At 38.9% G+C, this 23,118-nt stretch overlaps 1 protein-coding gene across 2 annotated transcripts in view; it reads right to left on the bottom strand.

Moving 5' to 3' along the window:
* CDH13 (cadherin 13) overlaps window positions 1-23,118 on the bottom strand; it is a 460,254-nt gene that overhangs the window by 238,610 nt on the left and 198,526 nt on the right. For both annotated transcript variants that reach the window (XM_066557779.1, XM_066557778.1), the window contains exon 5: window positions 8,074-8,226. In XM_066557779.1, the coding sequence (XP_066413876.1) occupies window positions 8,074-8,226 (153 nt within the window). The remainder of the gene's footprint in view (window positions 1-8,073; window positions 8,227-23,118) is intronic.

The following is a 23,118-nucleotide window of genomic DNA, read 5'->3' as shown; positions in this document are numbered from 1 at the left end:
CCCATTATCCTACAATAATTCTACAGAGATCAAGCATTAAACTCTCAGTTCTGAAGCCACAGAACTAATTATTATATCAGGTGTTCTATGCTCACTTTTGAGCAGACCTCAATTCCAGGGCTGACAGAACTAGGTATCAGAATTACTTGAATAAACTGAATGCCAGCAATTTCCAGATAATCATACACTTCTTCAATTAATACCCATAAGCTGATGGAGGAAATAGACTGAAAGCTCTTAACATGGAAACAAAGCACAATTTTCCACTGAAATTTCCTTAGCATCAGATATTTACAGACTGGACTATTTCACCAGAAAATTGCAGAAAAGTTTAAGTCCTGTAGTAAGCAATGTGAAGTCAAAGATTTCTGGAACAGAGGCTTCTGAAGGGATTTGTTTATGGGTAATACAGCTGATCAGAATGGATAAAGCAGCACAACTTTTGCAAAGACAGTGGAAAGGTTCCACACAAAACCCAAATAAATTTGTGCTCAGCTGATGGTTGTGCGCTCCCCTTGCAAAATGATCTATAAAGAGCAGAAAACGGGTCAGGGTGTGAACAAGGAAATGCAGACTGCAGGAAAAGTGGAAGTGAATGATGTAAAACATCAAGAAAGACGGGGAGTAAAATGTTGTGAAGTTAAAAATGCAAGGGAAGAAGAGTAAGAAGGTGGAAAATGAAAAGAAGACGGCAGGAAAGATAAGACAGGTAATGTGCTTTTCTTCAGGTCCATAAAGAACAAGAGGTCAGAAAGGAGGCAGCAGCTCCTCTTGCTGCACACAGGGAATTATTGACAAAAATATAATGAATTCATTATATCAGTTAAAAAAGTAAAAACGAAAAGGAAAAAATAAACTCATTGCAGACCACACCTGTCTTGTTTAGAAACAGAAGCTATAGATAGTCATGGACTCACATTTCTAGCTTCATAGCCATAGAAATCAAGGTCTTTGCAGCAATCAGAATATTAAGATTCTGAATTTTGAATAAATATCTGAATAAGACAGAATTGTTTCTGTGTTGTGAGGAACAAGAGATGTGGAGGTTTGAGCAGCCAAACTTCAAAAATGTCTGTGTTACATTCTGAAGGTTACTGATGGGTGACAAAAAACTTATTATTACGTTAGCAAGCAAGGCCAGACCTTCAAGACTTTGTCTTGAGCCACAGGACAGGTGCTCTGTGCCAAAATTCCCACTGCAGCACTTCTGCACTCTCCAGCAAAGGATCAGGGAACTCAGAATTTGTGCAGTTTTCCAGAAAAGAAACCAATAAAAATTTACACCTAATAAAAGATGAAAAAGATCCTCCTTGCCATTCATAAAGACAGGAATAATAATTTCGATTTAACCCATGGTTGGTTGTGTGTCAGGCTGTGTTCATGAGCAGATAAAGATTTCCCACCCAAGTAGGAAAAACATCAACCAGAAAGAATGGATATTTCCATATTTCCACTGAACTCCTAAGATTCCTTCCTTTCCTGCAGGAAAACACAAGTTCTGAGGAAAGGGCAAAGTGTCTTCCTGGATATTGTTGTACCCAGAACATGCGGCCTCAGCAAGGAATTTTGAGAGCTATTTTAATACTAACAGGGAAAAGAAACAAATAAACCAATCATGCTAAACAGAAAAGAAGCATTATGATTACTTTTAAATGCCTTAAAATGCAATTAATATATAATAACAAAAACAGCAAAGAAGTATCATGATGACTTTTAAATGCCTTGAAATGCAATTAATATATAATAACAAAAGTGATTTCATAGATAATTAACATAATATGACAAGAAATGTTATTAGTCTCCTTGTGTTTTACTGAACACATCATTATTCTTTCTGGGAGTGTTCTATTAGAAAATAATTTCAAAAAAATCAACAAAACAACAGACAAAAACCTATAAAACTTAACCATCATGCAAATAAATTTAATGTCATTTGTTACTATCTCAATAAACTCACATTTTCCCAAAGTTCCTACTGCATATCCACTCTCCCACTCCTCAATAAGGAAATACTCATTTTTCCTGGTCTTTGGAGAGTGTGTTATTTCTAGGATCTAAATCCAAGCCCAGTGCCTTGACAGTTATAGGTTATAAACAAAGCTTTGCTGGTTTCTCCTTTTTACAGAATTCCTCTCCATTCCTGCTGGGAATGACGCGCCAGGGCTGTTGAACAGCAGCGATGGCAGAGCCAGGCCAGCAGTGAGAGCTCAGAATGAAGCAAATGCCCTCCAACAAAAGCAACTGTTGACTTTTGCAGGCTTTCCCCAGAAATAAAATGAGGATGTTGCTGCCTTCTGAAAGGAATCACAGCTCCCTGCTGGTATCTCATAACATTAGGAGGTATTGATTTACATACAGTATTTATTGAACAGAATATTGCCAGTAAAAATGAACAAGATATGGTAAATTACAGAGTTCATATAGAATATTTTGTTCCCCCAAGACAAAATAAGTAACAATGACATGAATTTTAGCTTCACTTCTTGTCAGATTTTCTCTTTATGCCATAAACCAACTTTGGGAGAGAAATATTTCCAGTAGCTGGAAATCCCATTTCCATCCTAGCTGCACAAGCAATTCTTTAAATCATAGTTTTAAGAAATGTGGCTCCACTTAAAAATTATGTGCTCAAATATTTGATTTATGCCCACAGTTCTGGTGATCACCTTGGCTCTGACCTTGGTAAACAATCAATGCCAGAAAGTTTCCCACTAATTCAGGAGTCTGCCCATATGGATCTCACTGAAGGATCCAGGGTTTGCTTCTGCTGGGTTTGTTTCTGCCTCCAGGTTTTTTTTTTTTATTTTGAAGGGTTCTTTCTGAATTTACCTGGAGCCCCAACATGTCACTCATTGATGAGTATAAAACAAAAACTCAGCAATATGAAGGAAAAAACATTTCTCTCCTGCACTCCCTACATACAACATGCAACACAGACTACAGAGATCTTTTCCCCTGACAGAATTTTCAACTGTATTTCAGTTGATCTGCCTGCAGCTTATGTATATAAATAATTCTCTATCTGATTAATAATTATATTATATACTTCCACAAGAACTCTTTTTTTCTTTTTACAGTAAAATTTTCTTTCATTTCCCCTTGCTAAATAGTCAGGATTCCTCCCTGAAACTTTGAACTCTGCCATTACTCCATGATTTTTTGATGTAATTTGAAACTACCAGTATTTTAACAGGTTTGATCTGTGTATTAATGATTCTTTAATTAAATCAAGCACATTTTACTGCAATTTACATCTGTACAAGACCAAACTTCTTGCCATGAAAGACTGAGCACCTTCCTTTTTTTTGGGATATTAGTAGGAGAAGACTGGGGTCTGACATTTCCCATCAGCTGGTTTCAGCTCAGAACAGAGCAGATCAGTTCCACCCCAGACAAATCTGCCTGTGCAGATAACCAGGCTTAAAACACATTTTTACATTTTTCTTGAAGTTAGAAGCAAACGTGTGATTTTCCCTTTTGAAATAGCAGCATGTTTCTGTGTGCTGTCCATAGATCTCCAGCCAGCATCAGCAGAGATTCAGCATCAGGGGATGATAAATCATCCCAAAAAGGATGTGGCTGCACTAAAATGGACTTACACAGATGAGAAATTCCTGCTCCTGCACAGATAAATTACAGCCATTCACTTCCAGGGTTTTGCTACAGCAACACTTCCCTTATCTGCAAAAATGCATTAAAGCACTCACAAATCTTTCCCACAAAATGCTCCTCAGCACCTGACCAAGCTGGTTTTCCTCATCATTTTTTGTGAAGCATTTCCATTGTTTGTTCCTTATTAAACAGGGAAATTGAGCCCATTAGGGCAGCAGCCTCACCCTCAACTGTGAGCCAGTCCCAGGTGCCTGAAGTGAGGCAGTTCACAGCCCAGAGCTGCTGATGGGTCTGGAATCCTCAGCCTCCTCTCAGCCTACATGTCAGCCAACATTTAGAAACAATTCTTCATAGAACTGCACACTCCCACTTTGCTTTTCAGCCCTCTTAACATAAGTTTTCTAAATATCTCAGTCTGTCACTACCAGTTGCAAGGCATCCTTTCACAGAAGTGTCATCTGCCATTATGAGAAAAGCTGAGGGCTGATTTCACACCTCTGATTGTCAAGGATTTTTTTTTAAAGCAAATAAAGCTCTTTACTTAAAAAATAATTAAAACTAACTCTTCATTAGCAGTTCAAATTGCCTAGGTAAATTTGGTCACAGCTCTAATTTGCACACAGTTTTATCAAGCTGCTTCATTTCATGCTTGCAGAGATCACCTTCTGATTATTTCGTTTCCACAGACATTTGTTGCCTTTCAACGATGGCAGCACCCTTTCAAATCTTGAGTCCCAGCTGGAACACCCCATTGGCACTTTGCCACTGATGCTTTAGGGGCTGCAGGACAGGATTTCACTGCTGCAGGGATCCCAGGCAGGGGGAAGCGATGGGAAATGAGCCGCTGCAACTGGAGGCTCTGTCTTGGACCCAAGGAATGCCTAAACCCAAATCTCATGCACGAACAGGAAAAAAATAATGGAACATTTTTGCCAGTTCTTCTGGACCCACCTAACTTGGAGTAAAGAACAGAACTCTTGTAACTTGGAAACTTTTTGTCATCTTGGCAGTGGCAATCTACCTCTACAACTCTTCCTGCTTTTCTTTGCATTCTGCCTACAAATGCATTACCCAGGTAAATGTGAGGTTTTAAAAATGAACCCAGGGGTTTTAAATAGCAATTTTCCCCATAATCAGTGGTTTTCAGACTTCTATTTTCACTGGCCTTCTGTTTGACCCTTTGTTTCCTAATTCATTGGGGTTTTATCAACACTGAGCACAAGTAGCCTTCCAGCTTCACTGCAATCCTTTTGCTGTTATCACATCTCTTTACAGAAGCACTTGATTTTTTTTTTTCTTTTGCTCAAGGAAAGAACTGAAAAGTCACTAATATTTCTGCTCTGCTGGAATCAGAAAAGACTGTGGGTCTGAAGTGGACTCTGAATTTCTATAAATTATGGGCAGGTTTTAGATGGTCTGCACCTCACTGATTTGGGTTAGAAAATTCATTTGGGCTAGAAAATCCCCACCAATCTCCTTCATATGTTTTCCCACATCTGCATTTTCCAATAGCAAATAAACTATTAATACTAAAAAATAAAGTATTTGTCATTGTCTGAAATTTCTGACTTAGTCTGATTTATTCAAATCTCAAGAGAAAACCAAATATGCTTGAGAGCATATTTATACAATGCAGCACCTTTTGCTCCCACTAAAGAGGGGCTCTGGGCTCCCTCTTATCTCACCAGCCCAGAAGCAATTCCACAAGGTGCCCAGAGCCTGCTTAAGCCCCTCTTCAGAGCATCATTTAGCAGCTTTGGCAGCAAGCTCCAGCACCCCAAAGTAAAACCATTGCATGTAAATCCATGGGTGTACTCTGACCTGCAGAATTCCTCTCAGGATGCTCCTTCACAAACCTCTCCAGGAGGAAAAAGAGTTGCTACACAATTTTCTAACACAGTCTGCCTTTGCTGGGCATAACATCATCCCTGAATCCTCCTGCTCCTCTTCACAAGCAGCTTTCACTTCAAACTGAAGCTGGCTGACATTTCTTGGGCTTTAAGAGCACAAACCACAAAGTTTCATAGGAAATGAACTCATAAACCAAGTGGATTAATAGGGTTATTTCAGAGGGTGAGGGTGGTGTCATTAATACGAGCTGCCTTACATTCCTCTTGCCAGTTTGAGTTCCTTTGCTAAAAATCAAATTTTTACTCATCTGAAAACACAAATTCCGCACAAATGAGCTCCACTGAAAAGACTGCCAGGCCCTGACCCTCAGACAGATGTTTTCACTCTATTTTAAAATATTTTCTAACTCTTACTAGAAATAAAATACTTAAACCATAGAAAGAAGGGATTAACACAAACAATGAACAAAGCTGTCTGTGTAGAGTTTGATACTCTCTAATTTAATCATGTCCTCTAGTCATGAATCCAGAGAAGAACTCCTACAAGTTTTTCAGCATTCCTCCAGGAGAAAGAGGGCAGCAAACCCAAATTTTCAAACATTCACAGAAAAAAAAAAATTTTAACAGATTGAATATTCTTAGCTAATTTAAAACATTCTGAGGTAGTAAAATCTGCAAAATTCTGTGAAATACTGTGATCACAAAAGCTCAGTTTTGTGGCCTATTCACATTTTTCAATTCTTACCCCTGGAGCACATATGCACTAAGTGCAAGAAATAAATCAGTGCTCAGGCAGAGCACCCCTGGGCGTAGCTGAAGGACCCAAACAGATTTTATTTTTTCATTCCTCCCCCACCTCTGATTACACACTTGATATTCTGATGGTTTGCAAAGAACTGGCATTTATTCACAAGATCTCTTTACTTGTTTGCATTTTGTTTTGAATTTTTCCTTTCAGAACCACAGTGCTGGGCAGGGGGAAGTTCAAACAAAACCAGAAAACATTTCTTTGAGAGAAATTCAAGGATATTTTACATTATTCACCTTACAGTGTACCAAGGAAATCAGGGAGAAAATGCTGTTGTCTTCCTGACTCCATGACACATCTTTATTGGAAAATAATGGGTTGGATTTGAGACAGAGTGATCAGGTTGAGGGTTCTCCTTCAGAACACTCCAAGCCCATTTTTTGCTGCGGGATGGGGGTGAGCTGCTGAGCAGAGTGCAGGATAACAGCTCAGGAAGCACCAAAGCCTCTCGGGCTGTACATTCACACTGCTCATTGCTCACCTGCTCCATGACATTTTTTGTGCATAACTTACATTGCTTCAAAGAGCCTCCTCTAGAGAAATGGGTTTGTCTTAATTTAAGTGTGTCTTTTGCCAGATCAGATATGAGGGCCATTTGTGGTTTGCTGCTTTAAGTTGAAAAGTCTACTATGATTTTCCAGGAGAAAAAATATTCAAGGTTTATACTCAACGCATTAAGGTGGAAATCCGCTGATAAAATAAGAAACAGCTGGCAAATGAAGACAAGGAACGACGTTAAAAAGAGAAACTGCAATGTTTTTCTTGCAAGGAGGACGTCAGCAACTCCCATAAATCCTGTGCAAGTGCTTAACACACATTTCACTGCAGCCCCAGATAGGAGGGAGATGTTTACGTGTTGAAAACCAGCATATGGTAAATTTTAGCAGTGCTGGTTGAGCAGTAGGACCCATCACCAAACTGGGAAGCTCTCCCAGAGGAGGGAGGAAACAGCACTGGAGGTAAAAATGGTGATTATTACACTGCAGGAGATGAAAATGAGGGGTCAGGGATGGCAGTCAGGACTGTCCCCAAGCCCGTGTCCCACAGGGGGAGGGCACCTTGTGCTCCCTCTGCCAGACAGGGAGACAGACACAAAGGGCAGCATGCACAGCCACTGAGCACTCGGAATTCTGCTGCTCCTCTGGAGCAACGCGGCCACGGACAAGTTCTGTGAGTGCACGTTCCCAGAGCTGGATGGAAAACATGAATTGACAGGGCCTCTGTTTATTTTATGCATTTTGGGACAAGGTGGGGCAGTTGTTTTGTGGGTTTTGGAGATCATTTGTTGGGTATTCAATAGAGAGAAATGTTTTTATTGATAAGGAAAAGAATCTTTTGTAAGATCTTTCTAGTTGATGTACATTTCATATGTAACACTTTCATATCATCAGAATCTTCTTTATCTCTGTTAAAGACACCCACTATTAAAAATGGAGTTCAATGGTAGTTTCAATTGACCATTTGACAATAAAAATGAATAATTCTGTAGTACCATAGTGACAGCTTCTCCAAAAGATCTTCCTTTGTCCAAACAAAATTTTCTATTCAGAAATCAAATGCATACACAACATTCAGCCAGCATTTCCACTGAAGATAAATGACAAAAAGTCCGTGCAGAAAGCAGACAAATTTCAATTGCGTGAAAAACAAACACATTTACCATTTCCAACGGTTCTTGAAATTTCCTATCACAGTGGCTGCAATTGAGTCTTCAATTTACCTGCAGATCTTTCAGGAGCAAATGCACATTCAGAAGACGCATGCTATCAACACAGAGCAGAGATGTTATCTCTGAGTACTCACCTCGTAATTGGCAATCGCTTCTCGATCGAGGGTTCGGGTCACCGAGACGTCCCCGTTCATCTCATTGATTCTAAAAATTCCTTTTGGGTCTTGATCCACTCCCTTCCCAGAGAGGCGAAACTTCACTCCCTCTGTCCCTTCACTTCTGATGACCTGCATGGCAGGAAACAAGAGATGGGCCACATTGTAAAATCTTTTAAACTCATCCTGCAACCACATAAGTCATTTCAGTCTTTCAACTAATGCTGAGCTGTGTTCCCTGCCAATAAAATGTAACGATAAAATATGATTTCAATCATTCACGAGACACTGTGCAATTTTTGTGTTAAACACTGGGAAAGCTACTCATGTTCTTGGCCAGTTCCTATCTTATCTTTGGTGTCTTCAATTTCACTACTTAAAGTTTCTGTTATTCCATCACTGAATTCACTCTATGCCTAGAATTTGACATTTCACTTAATGCTATTTCTTCTTTTTAGTTAAATTGATAGAACAGCTACAAACTTGCAAAAAAAAAGCATTTTGTATTGATTGCCAAGATGCACTCTTATTTCACAACAGCCTTTACCATACCAGAGAACTATCACACAATATTTTATTTGTCATTGTGAAGTCATTACACACTACTTTCAGGTTGGAGTTTTTTTCCCCCTCATTTCTCTTTCAAACCCTTCCTTTTCCAGGATTTTAAATTAAGGGGAAAATCTCTGCATGAAAATATCAGAATATCCTGCCCAAAATACTCCTGAATTAGCTGGAATTAGTCCACTTCCCAAATTCCTACTTATGTATATACACTCACCCATAGGTGTATGGCAATTCCTTGTTAATATCACCTTATTTTGCCATGAGAACAAAATCCCTAAAAATCCAATTTCATGGCAGCCTCCCATTAGTGACAGTAACATTTACCAACCTGCAGAGCCACACAATGTCAGTTATAAGCTACACACTTTGCAAATTTGTATTTGTACACAAGAATCTGAGGGATTATAAATTAATCTTGCCCTTTAAGGCTGACAATCTTGCCAAGCCACTTCTTCCCTCTGCTGTTCTTCATTCTTTTGTTTCTAGCAGCTTCATATTGCTGATTTCCGCAGAAACATTAAGTCAAAAATTTATATTCTGGTCTGAATTACAGCTCAGGAAGAGGAAGGGAGAAAGTGGCCTTAGAAATCTGGAGCTTCTCCAATTTTGAGATAATAAATATGCAGGTTGTTTAATAATGTCCCTGAGGAAATAAATGTTTGCTGCCCTATTGCTGTGGGTTGGGCAATGCTGGTTTGCAGATTACTGGGCAGTGAGATTTTGACTTAACTCCATAATCATTATTCCTTTATTTTAATTGAGAAAAAATTGCCACGAGTTATGAAATAGGAAATCAGCATTTTCACAGATAAAGTTTGCTTTCCAAACCCTTTGGGGAAGGGAGACATTTCAAAGTAAAAACCTGTTTCACCTCTTTTTTTCTCCCTCCTTCCAACACTCAGAAACACTAATGGTTGAAGTTTTCTTCCTGTGTATTTTTGAGTAAGTCATGACAAAACACAGAGGCAGACAACACTGCAGGTGACAAAGGGGCAAAGACACTTTGAGACTTCTGGTTTGGTGATGAAACTGAAACTTAATGGCTCCTACTGAAAAGTTACCTGCTGTTCAGGTCATTTTTGGACCAATTTCTGGTATTTTTACATCAAGCCTAAAAATATGAGTTTTTCTTAACATAAAGCTATGCTTGAGATTTTGCAATGTCATGACCATTTCTCACTTTTGTAGGGAAAAGATGAATTGATTCTTTTCTGCCCTGATGTCTGTGAGTTCTTAGGAGGCAAGTGCACCTTCTCATATAAGAACAGTGTCTTGAAAGGCCTGAAATCAGCCCCAAGCCAGGACAAAAGTCTAACTCAGAGGTGTTTATACCACAACCATTTCCACCAGAGCCACCAAACATTACCTGTTTATGACAAATTTAATATGCAGTATAAACACAACGCCCCAGTTGTAACAGTCCGCATTAAGAAAGAAAAACAAATATTGAGCTCTGAAAGGGAATTTAAAAAAAAACCCCAGATATTATATATAATATGGAAATTTTTATATATATTATATATATATATATATAAATTTTTATAAATATTATTATATTATATATAATATGGAAATTTTCCATATATAATATGGAAATTTTCACCACATTTGATAGAAAAGCAAGAATGCAATAATAATAATAATAATAATAATAATAATAATAATAATAATAATAATAATAATAATAATAATAATAATAATAATAGTAGTAGTAGTAGTAATAGTGGTCCCTGCAAACCCAGCCAGTGGGAAAATTTCTTTGCAACATCAAATCTGGCAAAGATCTTCACCTTGGATTTGATGGTGAGGCATCCCAATGTGGTGCCTGACAGTCTGTGCTCCTTGGAGCTGGCACATCCCACATCTCATCCCAACGCCAGCTGCAAACAAACCCTTCTTCACCATCTAATGCATGTGAGGAAGAGTGACCAGAGAGCAGAGGTTTTCTAAACGACTGGATGAGCTCTCTCAGCTTTTTGAAGACTTCAGGGATCTGTCACGTTCACAGCGCAACCCTTTGCAGAGCTTTTCCTTTTATCAATTTATCCTTATATCAATTTACTGCACAGCCCCTTCAGGCTGGTTTTGGGACACAGAGCCCAGCCCAGCTCGGGGCACCACGGCAGCGTTTGCCCAGGAGCTGTGGGCGGCTCACAAAAAGTCATTTTCAGAAGGTTCTTCCTTAAAAAAGCTTAATTAGCCACAAGAGGGAGCCGCGAACTCCCAGGAATGTCAGCGAGAACATTACCAGCTCCTAATTAAGATGCTTATATAATGGCTGCATAGTTCAAAGAAAGTGCATTTCCCAGTTCACACGGAGCTCAGTACAATGAAAAATTTGATAAAAATCAGGCTTAATTTGCCATATGGTTTGGTGCCTCAGCAAGAGCAAGGAAGAAAACAGGAGGATTGTCTGACATCTCTGGCAAGGCTGAGATTTGGAGCACTGGCACAAACACAGCCCTGTCCACAGGAAAATTTCCTAGCTCACAATGCATTTGCAGAACAATGCTTTCCCAATATCCTGGTGGAGATCAAACAAGGCCAGACTATTTCTGCTGTAATGTTTACTTTGGGATTTCATTTTTACTTTTCGAAAATACATAAATGAAATCCCACAGTCACTGCTACCTGGAGCCCAGTCACCAGCAGATATTTCCATAATTTTTTCACAGCTCCAGGAACTTCAGTGCAGGTTCTAATACTGAAAACGTCTGCACCATATGGCAGTGGCTACATGTTGCAGATAAAGGCTTTGCATTCTTAGGAAATGGTTTTTAAGGCAGCACAGGACCCCACCAGCCACCCACTGGGAATATGGCTGAGGCAGGAATACTTGATCCAGCAGGAATACTTCATCCAATTTCTCCCTATTTCACTCTCCCTTGTTCTGAGCTCACAGGTCATTCTGTGGGCAGATGGCTCAGAATAGACACCAGCTGAGCATCCCACCCCAACCGGGGCTGGGGAAGGCTGTTCCCTCACCCAGGACACAAGGACAGCGCTGGACGGACACTCAGCCACTGCTCACTTCCCCATCTCGAGGGCACTTCCGAGAATAATTGGGAATTGAAGTGATCCATCCCACAGGCACAGCACCCACGAGAGCCCAGCAAAGGGCTCTGTGCTCTGCTCAGCTGGAAGACACTTCCAAGCACCCAGGGCATCGGGGAGTGCCAGGAGCTGCTTGCTGCTGAGCCATGGCCAGAACGTATTTCCCCAGTGCTATTTTTGGGCTGACATTATGGATCCCTCAGAGCCAAACTCATCTCAGCAACGTGATCCCCCTGTTGTTACAGGTTTATCACAAAAGTAAATCAGAGTGCTCTCAAGAGGAGAAGAGGAAGAAGAGAAATAGAAGCACAAAAACCCCACGGTGCCCTGAGAGAGAGAATTCACAGTTCTGCAGTGCCAGCAAATCTGTCCTAAGCAGCACCATCCTCAGTCACCAGTTTTGCTCTTTAAGAAGTGCTTGCCTCAACCACTCCCATAATTTCTTAGTTCTTGCTGCCAGGTGAATTATAGGTGCATCAAAATAGTTTCACTTTTTAATTAGAAAATTATTCCCACCCCCAGAGAGGAATATTTGGTTCATGTTCCAGTTCTTTTCATATCAGAGCATTACAGTGTCTCCTTTGTATTTTTTTTTTGTTTTGTTTGGGTTATTTTTTTGGTGGGTTGGATTTTTTTAGGGTGATTTTTTGGGGTTTTTTTTGGTTTGGTTTTTTTTGTTTGTTTGTTTGTCTGTTTGGTTTTTGTTTAGTTTTTTTGGGTTTTTTTGTAGGGTTGTTTGTTCTGGGATTTCCTGCTTCCCCTAGCCTCTTAGGAAGCAAATTTATTCATGGAATATTTAAAGGTGAACTATTTTTTCCCTCAAATCACTTTGCTCCACAAGAGCAAAACAATGGTTTAGGCCCATTGTTGAGATACTGTTTAAATAAACAGACTCTTCCTGTCCTGCCATACTGAAAATTACTCTTTACAGTCAGAGGCTCCATCTGCTCCACGCTGACTCAAATACTCTTTCAACCAAAACAAATGCAAAATATTCCCATCGTTATTCGAATGCATTAACCAACAGAAACTTCTTCATTACTCTAAGTTAAACATACAAAACCTGTGGCTAGAAAGGAATTTATATACTTTGCTGACTTTAATAATTTATTATGTAAAAATTAGTACCTCTGGCTTCTTTAAAGAAATGTCAGATGAAGTGGAGGCAATTTGTGCTCTTTGATGAAGGCAGATATTGGCCAACCTGACCCTGGCTTTCTCTCTGATTAGAACTTTCTCCAGATCCACTCCCTGTGCAGGTGACAGGCAAGGAGATCCAGTGGATTCATTCCCAAAAAATTAACGGGAATTCTAAAGCTTCTCTAAGTGATTGTGTCCTTTGCTGGTGATAATTAGGGATAAACCCAGTACAGGATTTTTCAGGCCCCACTTTTTCTTGTTTGCATAATGGACCATTAACTTCACTTTGTTATCAATCAAAGCACATCTGGGCAGGTGCTCCTTCAGGATGTTATCCAAAACACCCAAAACAAGTTGATGGAGACAAGAATGAACAATATTTGTGAAATTCAAGTAAAACTTCGGCAATTAAAGGTGTTTATGGAAAACAACAACCCAGGAGATATCACAGTCCTAAATTTCAAACCATTTCCAGCTTTCAATCTCCAGTTTATGGAAGAGGCAAGGTTTTCAATGGTTTTTTTCTTGGAGATGTGTCTATCTCCAAGAGCTTTCCTGAGAAGCTGGAACCAGCCAGTCAATCTCCCACTCAGATCCTGATATCTGTGCTTGCAGCTGCAGGGGCCCTCCAGGATCCACAGGCACAGGATGGAAAGGGAATGTACAACACAGCCCAACCTCTGGGACAGCCAAGGCAAGGGAACACAAGACTGAGGTGAGGAGTTTGGGTTCTGCGGGAAGCAGAGCTGGAAAAACCACTTTAGTGCCTCAGACATCCTTTCTGTGCCATCAGCTCCTGCCATTTTGCTTGGTGTAGTTGACAGTCCAAATACCAAAGCACATCTACTGATCTCCCAGAGAAAAGAGGTGTCCATGGACAACAGCCTGGATTTAACCCAGCAGAGAGAGCCATAGTTCACTTATTTTAAACTTCAAGGACCTATTTTCTATTTCAGACCCTGGGTGAAACACACCACAAAATATCTGAATTTTGTACTTTAAAATACAGATATGCCTGAAATATTGCACAATGCTTCTCCATCAAAGAGGTTACTTAGAACTTGAAATACAAGGTAATTAATCTTTTAAGAAATTTTGGATTCTGTGTTTACTTCTGTGGATTATTTGTTTTTTATTCTTCATTTCATACACATTTAAACCTCAGTGGCACTGGGCAAAACTCTTATTACAAGATTAGCAATTATTTCTTAGTCACATTGTTTTGCACTTGTTCTCTTGAAAATTACAGAGAAAAAAAAGGAACGTGTATTATTACAATAGTGCATCTGTAAACTGAAGTGTTTTCATATCTGCAAAAATTTCTGAAATACTCAGCATGGGGTATACTAATACCTTGAACATGAAAACTTTTATACCAACTTTCAGAGAAGGAACGTGAGAATAAAAAAAGTCAGGCATTGAAATAAATTAATTATGAAAATAAAAAAAAAAAACCCCACTGATATTCTCAAGAGGGTCCTTTTTAGCATTTTAACTTTGAGCTTTGTCATGCAAAACATTTCAGGAAGTGTCAGATTTAGGAACAAGCCTGGGAGAATTAAAGTGGTTTTAGCATATTTTTGATGCATTTTTGTAAGATTGGTTAGGGGCTGCAAATGGTACCAATGTTCCTCGCCTGAAGGCATTCAGACAAAACTGTGAATGCTCTGATCCAGCACCACACTGAGGACTTCATGCACATGAAGGAAATAGAACTCACACTGCTCAAAAAATGGGTGAAACGTTGAAGGATTTTTTTGGACTGGGGCTCTACTTCCTATAAAATGTACTATACCAACCATTCTTTTGTTACATCAGTGCAAACACAATGTTTTACTAAGTAGAAACAACTGCAAATCTGAAATTTGACAAGGTTCATAAATTCAATAGGCAAATGTTTCAACAGAGTACCTTAATGTATGAAAATGACACAATATATTAAAAACCAGTGAAGTTGTTTCACCACCAGGGCTCCATTTCCCAGATCTTTTTAGAATAATCAAAACAAATAGGATATTTGATATTCAACCAAAAAATATCTTCTCACCATAATGGCTTTTTATCATAATTACGCATAAATGTTTGCAAAATTCAGATCAACTTTGTAGTGGCATGCACAGGTGTTCAAGTGAAGCAAAATGAATTTATACATGTGGGAGCCCTGGGCACTGGTGGATCCCTTCAGCCCCAGGTTCATTATTGTAGTTGTACACAGATGCAAGGATTCTCCCTGAAGAACCCTTTCCAGCAGTTGCAGGGATTTAAATTTGAGGATTTAACCAATATAAATAGCTAACAATGAGCATTTGCTCCGAGATCGAAGCAAAGTAATTCAATAAACACATCAAGATGTGCATTAGCTTTTGTAGCAGGTAATTCCTCAGCTTCCTTTTACTCCTAATTTATAAAGAGCAAGAAGATTCATTACAAATAATTTCCCCTCTCCCTGTTCCTAGCAGTCTGTTTCACAACTATATCTGCAGACTCAGGATTCTGTAGCCAGCGCCACCTCCCTACAGCACAGAGGTCACAAACACAGCTTTTTGTGGCCTCAAAGGAAAGGATTTGGAAATGCTCCTTGTCACAGGAGGCCTGGCTCTTTCACTGGCTGGCCTGGCCTTTCAGGAGCCATTTCAGCACCATATTTGATTTGCTGTTGAAGTGACTTGCAAACCCTGTCACTTGGAGGAACTGGAGCACCACTCTCTGCTGAGTGACAGCCAGACGGAGCAGCTCCAAGCTGGGCTCTGTTAGGGAAAACCTGACTGTGATTGACAAAATTAAAAGAAGAGCTCAAAAGATCCCCTTAAAAACAAACAAACAAACCAAGGGATTATTTGGATTGAAAGAGGAGCTTTCCTGAAAGCTTTTCACAGATCTAAAAAGGCAGAAATTGAGAGGAGACATTGGCACATTTGATGATTTGGAATTGCAGCAATTTCAGGACTTAGGACAAAATACACAATGTGCAATCACCACAGGTGTAGCTAAATCTGGAAGAAATGAGAGAAAAGAGGAGAACAGACCCAACTTACAGCACCTCTTCCCAGCTATTTCACAATGCTGTTTATTCTGGATAGGATCAAAATCTTAATTCATTACTGAGAGCCTCTTGTGCAGCACCCAGACAGGCACAGGGCACTGATCTGGCCCCGGGCTGGGGCACCAGGGCAGCATTTGAGCTGGAATAATCTGCTGATGAGGGCTGGGGAGTACAAAACCCTGCCTTGCCTGGGGAACACAAAACCCTGGCTGCTTGCTCTCCCTGCAGCCACTTGTGCTGCCCCTGGGACTCAGCTACAAATGTTATCTTCAGATCCATGCATGCAGCAGAGAAAGGAATCAAGGCCTGGATTAAGTGGGACCCTCCAGCTGGGCAGAGTAATTGGAATTGCAGAATAAAACACTGAAGTTGCAGAGCCGACCTGAGGAGCTGAATGGGAGTAGTAAAGTGAGAAAATGGAGCTGATGAGAATGTTTCACCTAAAATGCTCTTGAAAGTTAAGACTCAGCTGAAGCTGAAGAAATTTCTTGGAAGATTTTGACTAATTTTATTTTTGCTTTAGCTAGCAACCTGATGAGTCTTGAATGTAAAAATATTTTGCAATTAAAATGAACTTAGAGGAATAAGTACCCTATCAAAAGTACTTAATTTTTATAATTGAAGACATTAAAAAAGAAATATCATGATGAAGGGTATTTTTTTTCTAAATTTGGTTCGATTACATGAAGTCTGTCTAATACTTGTGGATACTTTAAGAACCTGCTTAGCACCCAATTCCCACTTGTAGCAAACAACCCACAGATCTAATTATAGATTTTCCTCAGTCACTAGTTCCCTAGGAAACAAATCCATGGCTCATGTCTTGTTCATGGAAGGTCATAGGAGGAAGATAAATATTTTTCTGTGTATAGAAACTTATCTAGAGGTCACAGGTCTGCATCTCAGCAGATGCTGGTGCTTCTGCCAAGGGCACATGGCAGCTGTGTTTGACAGTTATCTGGGATATTTAAAATTCTCAAACATTTCAGTATGATGAAGCACTGAATACTTCTATTAATAACTTTTTTTTTTAAATTTTAATTAAGATTTTAATTTTGGTTGTCTACACTCATTTCAATTTTTATCAGTGGATCCACCTCACTTTTCATCTAAAACCATCAGAGGTAAATTCAAAATAGGTGTGAATAGTCACAACTCCTTAAAAACTAGGCAGAAATGTAACTCAAAGTTATGGATGGTAAATGTAATTTGTGTTTTCTTCATATTGGCCCTTAAATTATCAATGTCATCACAAACCTGATCAAAAATTTTACCTACATGCTTGAAAAAGCTTTTGTTAGCAATGTGACTGTGTTTGAAGAGCTAGCACGGACTACATGGCAGAAACCTCTGATAATGTTACTCAAAACAAAGTTTTAATCACATCTTGATAAATTTGACTGCTTCTAATTTGAAACAAAAGCAGTCTATAATGACTAAATGTTAGCATCGATGTCTTTTTTTAATCTAAAAACCAGATAGTTTTCTTAATATTATATTAATCTACTGTATTAGTAAAAATCCTAATCATACTAGCAGTGAAAAGAGATTCAAAAAACAACAAATGAAGTATCTACCAGAGTGACTTCTGCTTGGTTGTAGTAAAGGCAAGCACTCAGTTCACAAAGTGGAATCATTACTTGAGTAGTCAGAAGAAAATGAAGGGTGGATCTCTGATCCTGATATTTTCACTGCAGGTTTTGCCATTTCTTCAATGGCACTTTTATCTCAAAATGGTAATTTGAATAAAAGCAGCCTGGACCCCCAGATCCAACATGCCAAACATGCAGTAATTGGAGGGGTTTGGAGAGACCCAAAACCCAGAACACCACAGCTCCTTCCCAGGTACTCCACAAAAGTACAGGGGGTCTTTGGAGTGAACTTTTAAAACTACTGATGCATTTCTAAAAACACAGGAATGGGTGAAGTGTAATCACAAAGTGCTGGCAGGCACCATGAGATCAGGATGGCTCCTGCCACTGCTGCACACCAAGGATTTATTTTATGTACCCTCTGCAAACAGCTCTGCCCCTGCTTGTGCCTTTGTAAGAGATCTCTCCAACAAAATTGTAGACAATAACAAAATTACTCCTGTTTACTCACATCAAGATAACTCTGTATACCTAATTCTGGACTTGCAAAACTATTTAATTCAATTTTGCAACAACACCAATTACCCAACCTGAATTTATGCAGAAAAGAGCTGCTCTAGGTTAGTGTGATAATTCATGCAAATTTTATAATTTCCTTCCTCAAAAAACTGGAAGCTGAGCCATAAAATTTAAATGCAGAGAGCATCTACATTTTGTGACTCAGCAAGCCAAAAGTTGTTGCCGTTCCAAGTGAGGGTGTCTTTGTTTTAGTCTCATCTCCTACTGACACAGATATTTGTATCAATATTTCTGCATAAACATTTGCATTTGTGTGCAAAGGTTGGCATCTTTACCTGGAAAAACTGTGGGAAAAGGCCAAATTTGGAACAGGAAAAACTTAAACTGCCCTTTCTACATAGTGAAACTTTCACAGTCCTTAGCAAGTGTTATCTTAAGTGAACCAGTTGCCACTGATTTTCTCTGCTGGCAAACAAATGTCAACCTGATTTAATCTACCTACTCATTTAGAATAAAAAACTCCACATAAAGCTAAAAATCTCCTACAGAAATAATCTGAAACGTTGAGGAGATTACAAGGGTATTGGAAAGAGCTGCACAGCTGCTGGCTTTGAGCTCCAACAGATTATTTTAAGAGTATAAGTAAGATTTACTGGTATCTCTGAGAATAAATAACAAATAATCCACAGAATGCTGAGTGATCAATTACACTGTGTTTAAAGTTTGAAGTAATCTCTTTTAAGAAGCCTTGTTTCAGAATTCAGCCAAATCAGTGTCTTGCTGGCCGTCATGAGAAGAAATGCCTTTCAGTCAGGTGACACAAAAATATTCTTCAAAATATTTTCCTGGTTTTCAAAGTGCATTGATAAATACAGATCTTTTCCTCAACTTTCACTAAACAACAAATAAAATTGCTGTGCAATAAAGTGGAGCAATGATTCTCCACATCGTTCCAATGGTAGCATTGCCCACTCTTGTGGAAGGTTCCAGCAAAAAAAATTAAAGCCAGAAATGCAAGTTTTGTTAAAGCTTCAGTAAAGAGGCTCTTAAAAGACTACACATAATAACCTTTGGATGTTTTAACCAATAATTATTAAATATGGGCTTAAAATATAAATGCTCTTTTAAAATATGAGCCACTTCCAAAGTCTAGGATGACCTTTATGGGAAGCTCTAGGCTGAAAGTGTTAACCTAACAATCTGTACTGCATTCTTGGTAGAAAATAACTTTCTAGGCTGCCTAAAGTGTGGTACTGTTATCTTACACATCACCAGCAAAATAAATAAATAAATAAATAAATAAATCGGTAAATAAATAAATTTTGTAAATGCAGTTTCAAAGAAATCAATTTTGGTCAATTAGCTCTGTTTTTATCCCATATGCAGCTGTGTTTTTCAATGTTCTGTGAAACTCAGTCCATCAAAATCTAACTTAAGACTTTTCCTAACAAATATCCTTCAAAAAACATTATTTCATGACATCTAAGACTGCAAGAAAGAAATGTTCCATATTGAGTCCAAAATGTAATAGTTGGTGGCTTCTATCAGCAACTATTAAAAATTTAAATATTAATGTTGAAGAGCCCATATAACACACAAAGAACATAAATTCTGTTCTTGAATTAAAGGAATAAAATTTACTTTTTAAAGGAAGGAACTAGAGGGAAAATACACACAAGGTTCTATAAGAAAATGTTTGATTTTGCCCAATGGTGGCCTGAGGCCAAGAAAAAATTGTAGGCAACAGAAATAATGGATTCTCTTTTTTTTAACACTGCATTTTATAAACTTGCAAGTTAATATCAGCCTCTGAATTTATCATTTATCATTACTTAAATCTTAATTACAGTTTTTATACAATTAAAACCAAAAAAATTGCTGAGATTTTGAATCCACTTGTGGCTAAACACAAGATGTTTTTCCACTGCCTCTAGCAGCTTTATCTTTCCTAACTCTGACAAAATTAGATGCTTTCCAGTCACATACAATTGCTTTGCCATAACACTGTTCAAAGTCAAAAAATACTATTTAAAGCTAATAGTAAGATTTTGTGAAAGTTTGAGCTGTTAAATTACTAAAGTGTTGCATACATAGGATTGGTGGATAATGGCTATGGCGTTCTTTATCTTGCAGAATGTAAATGTAGCTAATAGTGTGGAAAAAAAATCATTTTAATACTTAGCTGAGATTGAAGAAAATAAAGGAATAGAGAAAGACATTCAAGAAGTATAATTCACACTGAATAAACCAGAGCAAAAAAGAAAAAGGGGGATATTTTTATAAAGTATTCTAAATGTTGGAAAGAAATTCCCTCTTTTGTAACAACAAGATTTTTATTTAAATGAACTCAGGAGTCATGGAGGTTCTGTTCCATCTACCAGAACAAGCTTAAGCAATTTGAACCTGACTTAAAAAGAACAGTTTAATGCTGTTCAATGGGAATGAAACTGACCTCATCTACTCCTGCTATTCTTAGGGGTTTGTTGGCCTCCAAGAGAAAAAGCCCCATTGATGTGTGCTCTGGAACAGGGGCTGGGAGGTGGATCCACCCCAGGAGTGATCCTGATGCCAGAGCATCCTTGCAGTGGTGTCTCCTTGGTGTCTCCCTTCATTCAGAGTTCTTTACCCCATGGTGTTAATAAACATGTCACCTATCCTATGATGACAGAGTTAAAACAGGAGTCAAACAGAAACACAGGTCTGCAGTGCCATTTTAAACTGGCAACATGCAAATATCCAACCAGTCCCTGCTGCCCTTCAGTGTGCACAGAGAGGATCCAGCTGGGCTGTGCACCAATATTGGAGCCACAGCCACTCTGGGCCTTGGCTTCAGCACCCAGCCAACACTGGGGCTTGGATTGCCAGCCCCACCAGGCACTGACACCCTGCCAATGAAGGGAAAAGAGAAGGCACACCCAAAAAGCACCACTGGATTTCATTCCATGCTGTTTACGCTTCATGCTAACCACTCCTTACTGATAGTGGCATTATTCAGTGATAATCTATAATCCCCCACAGCCGTATTTGACTTCAATTCCATCAGTGTGAATCCAAAATTCACCTGGCCTTCACAGATACTGCCTCAGCTCAGTGCCAACAAACAGCCCAGGCCATTCTCACCAGCTCACACAGGCTCAGATCATTATTGCAAGGACACCCTTTCCTTTTGGCCTCTCCATCTTATGACAGTACACAGAATATCTCAATGCTTGAGAAAAATTACCAACCAGGTCATTATTGCAGTTCCCTTACTCAAAACAAATGGAAGCATTAACAGCTATTCCTGGTGTAATTAATTGCTGTCTCCCTATATCTAACTGCAGCTCTAATAAGAGTAAAACATCCACAGATAACAAATATTACATTACATACACTACTGAACCTGTTTTACTACAAATCTACTACATATTTTCATGCAAAAAGGACTTCTCTGAAATATTAGCGAGTCCCATATGGAAATAGAAAGATATGGAGAATAATAATGTACTGACAGCTATAAAGAAAGTACAAGAGCACACCCATCCTCACAAAGAATTCAGCAATAAACTTAAAATAATGACTTTCTCTCTTTTAATTTAAGGGAAATGCAGGTAAAACTGCAGCAATAATTAATGAGGCAAAAAGAGCCTTTAGATTAATGAAGCAAGTTACTTTCCCCAGGATCAGGTACTGTTGTTTAATTTTTACCAGAAGTTAAGGCTGCAGGCATATGATCACAATTCTCAAATAGAAGTAAAAAAATATTTAATGGAATTAGTAACTTTCTTGAAATGCAAATCAGTCAACAACCCATTGTGGAGGTACAAAAATAATTTAGCAACGTCTACCAAGTTTATTAATAATTAAAATCACCTTAATATGTATGTTTCTATGGTTACCCTTAATGTGTTTAGAATACAGAAAGATCTTAAAACAGTCCCAGGATTTCCCAGCTAATATGAAGAGCAGAGATGGCTTTGAAATTGATCTTTAGAAAGAATAGTCAAGTCATTTCAACTGCAAATCATTCATTTCAATTTCAGCCAGAGAAATCAATGGGCAAGAAAACAGATCTCTCATCAATTAGGACTGCTTCTCTACATCTATCACTTTGACCTATCCTGGGGATTTTCAATTGACAGCACAGTATATCAGCATTAAATTAAACCTACAGAAAAAATAAATATTGGAGAAATTTATCTTAGACAATTTAGTTGCTAAATTTAACCCTTCTGCAGTATCTTGGAGAGGAAGCCTGAAACCACCCAATTAAAAACCTCAAGTTCAAATTATCCCACCCTCCAGGACAATTCCTGAATGTTGGACAGCTCAGGACAATCAAGGGATGTGCCAGCCCAGCATCCCAGGGGGGACAGCAGCAAGGAACCAAACTAAAACCCAGTAGTAGACATTATAAAATCTCCTTCACAGGAGAACTGGAGATGCACAAATTATCAGAAATGCCAGAAGAAGTAACTTTAATTCCATTTTAACTGCAGATTACACACACCATCGTGACAAAGGAAATGAGACACCTAAATTCTGGGCAAATGTGGGCCTTGATAAATCTCACTGCTTTCAGAAATAGCTTTTTGTTTCTACCATTGCCTACATGCTTTTGAAATGCAGAATGACTCTTTAAATAATAAAGCAATATTTGAAGACAAATAATGAGTCAGACATTCCTCACCCCTTCTCTCTGCTTTCCAGACGCATTTGAATGATAGAAATTGTATTTAGAAGAACAAGAGCTTAACCTAGACATGGTTTGTGGAATTACAGAACTGCAAAGTAACTATTTGTGCAGCCACCCTGAAACGTTCCTGCAGTGTGTTTTCTTTACAAAGAGCAGTGCAAATAATTCAAAGATGAACCAAAAATTACAGAGGAATGGTTGGGGGTCATTCCTGGGCACATCTGCCCCTGGATTCTCCCTGCAGTGGTGCTCAATGTCCCCCTGTGCCAGCACCAGAAACCCTCAGGCACAGCAGCGAGGACACCCTTTCCTTTTGGCCTCCACACCTTGTGACAACACACAGAATATCACAGTGCTTGACAAAAATGATCAACCAGTTCTAACCTTCAGCACTGTTAAGTCACTCTGCAGCACTCTAATCCTTCCACTCCTTG

This window comes from Molothrus aeneus, chromosome 11 (genome assembly GCF_037042795.1).
Source record: "Molothrus aeneus isolate 106 chromosome 11, BPBGC_Maene_1.0, whole genome shotgun sequence".
In the NCBI taxonomy this organism is placed as follows: domain Eukaryota; kingdom Metazoa; phylum Chordata; class Aves; order Passeriformes; family Icteridae; genus Molothrus; species Molothrus aeneus.
Note: the sequence above shows the minus strand (reverse complement) of the source record. Positions and strands in the feature narration are given on the sequence as shown.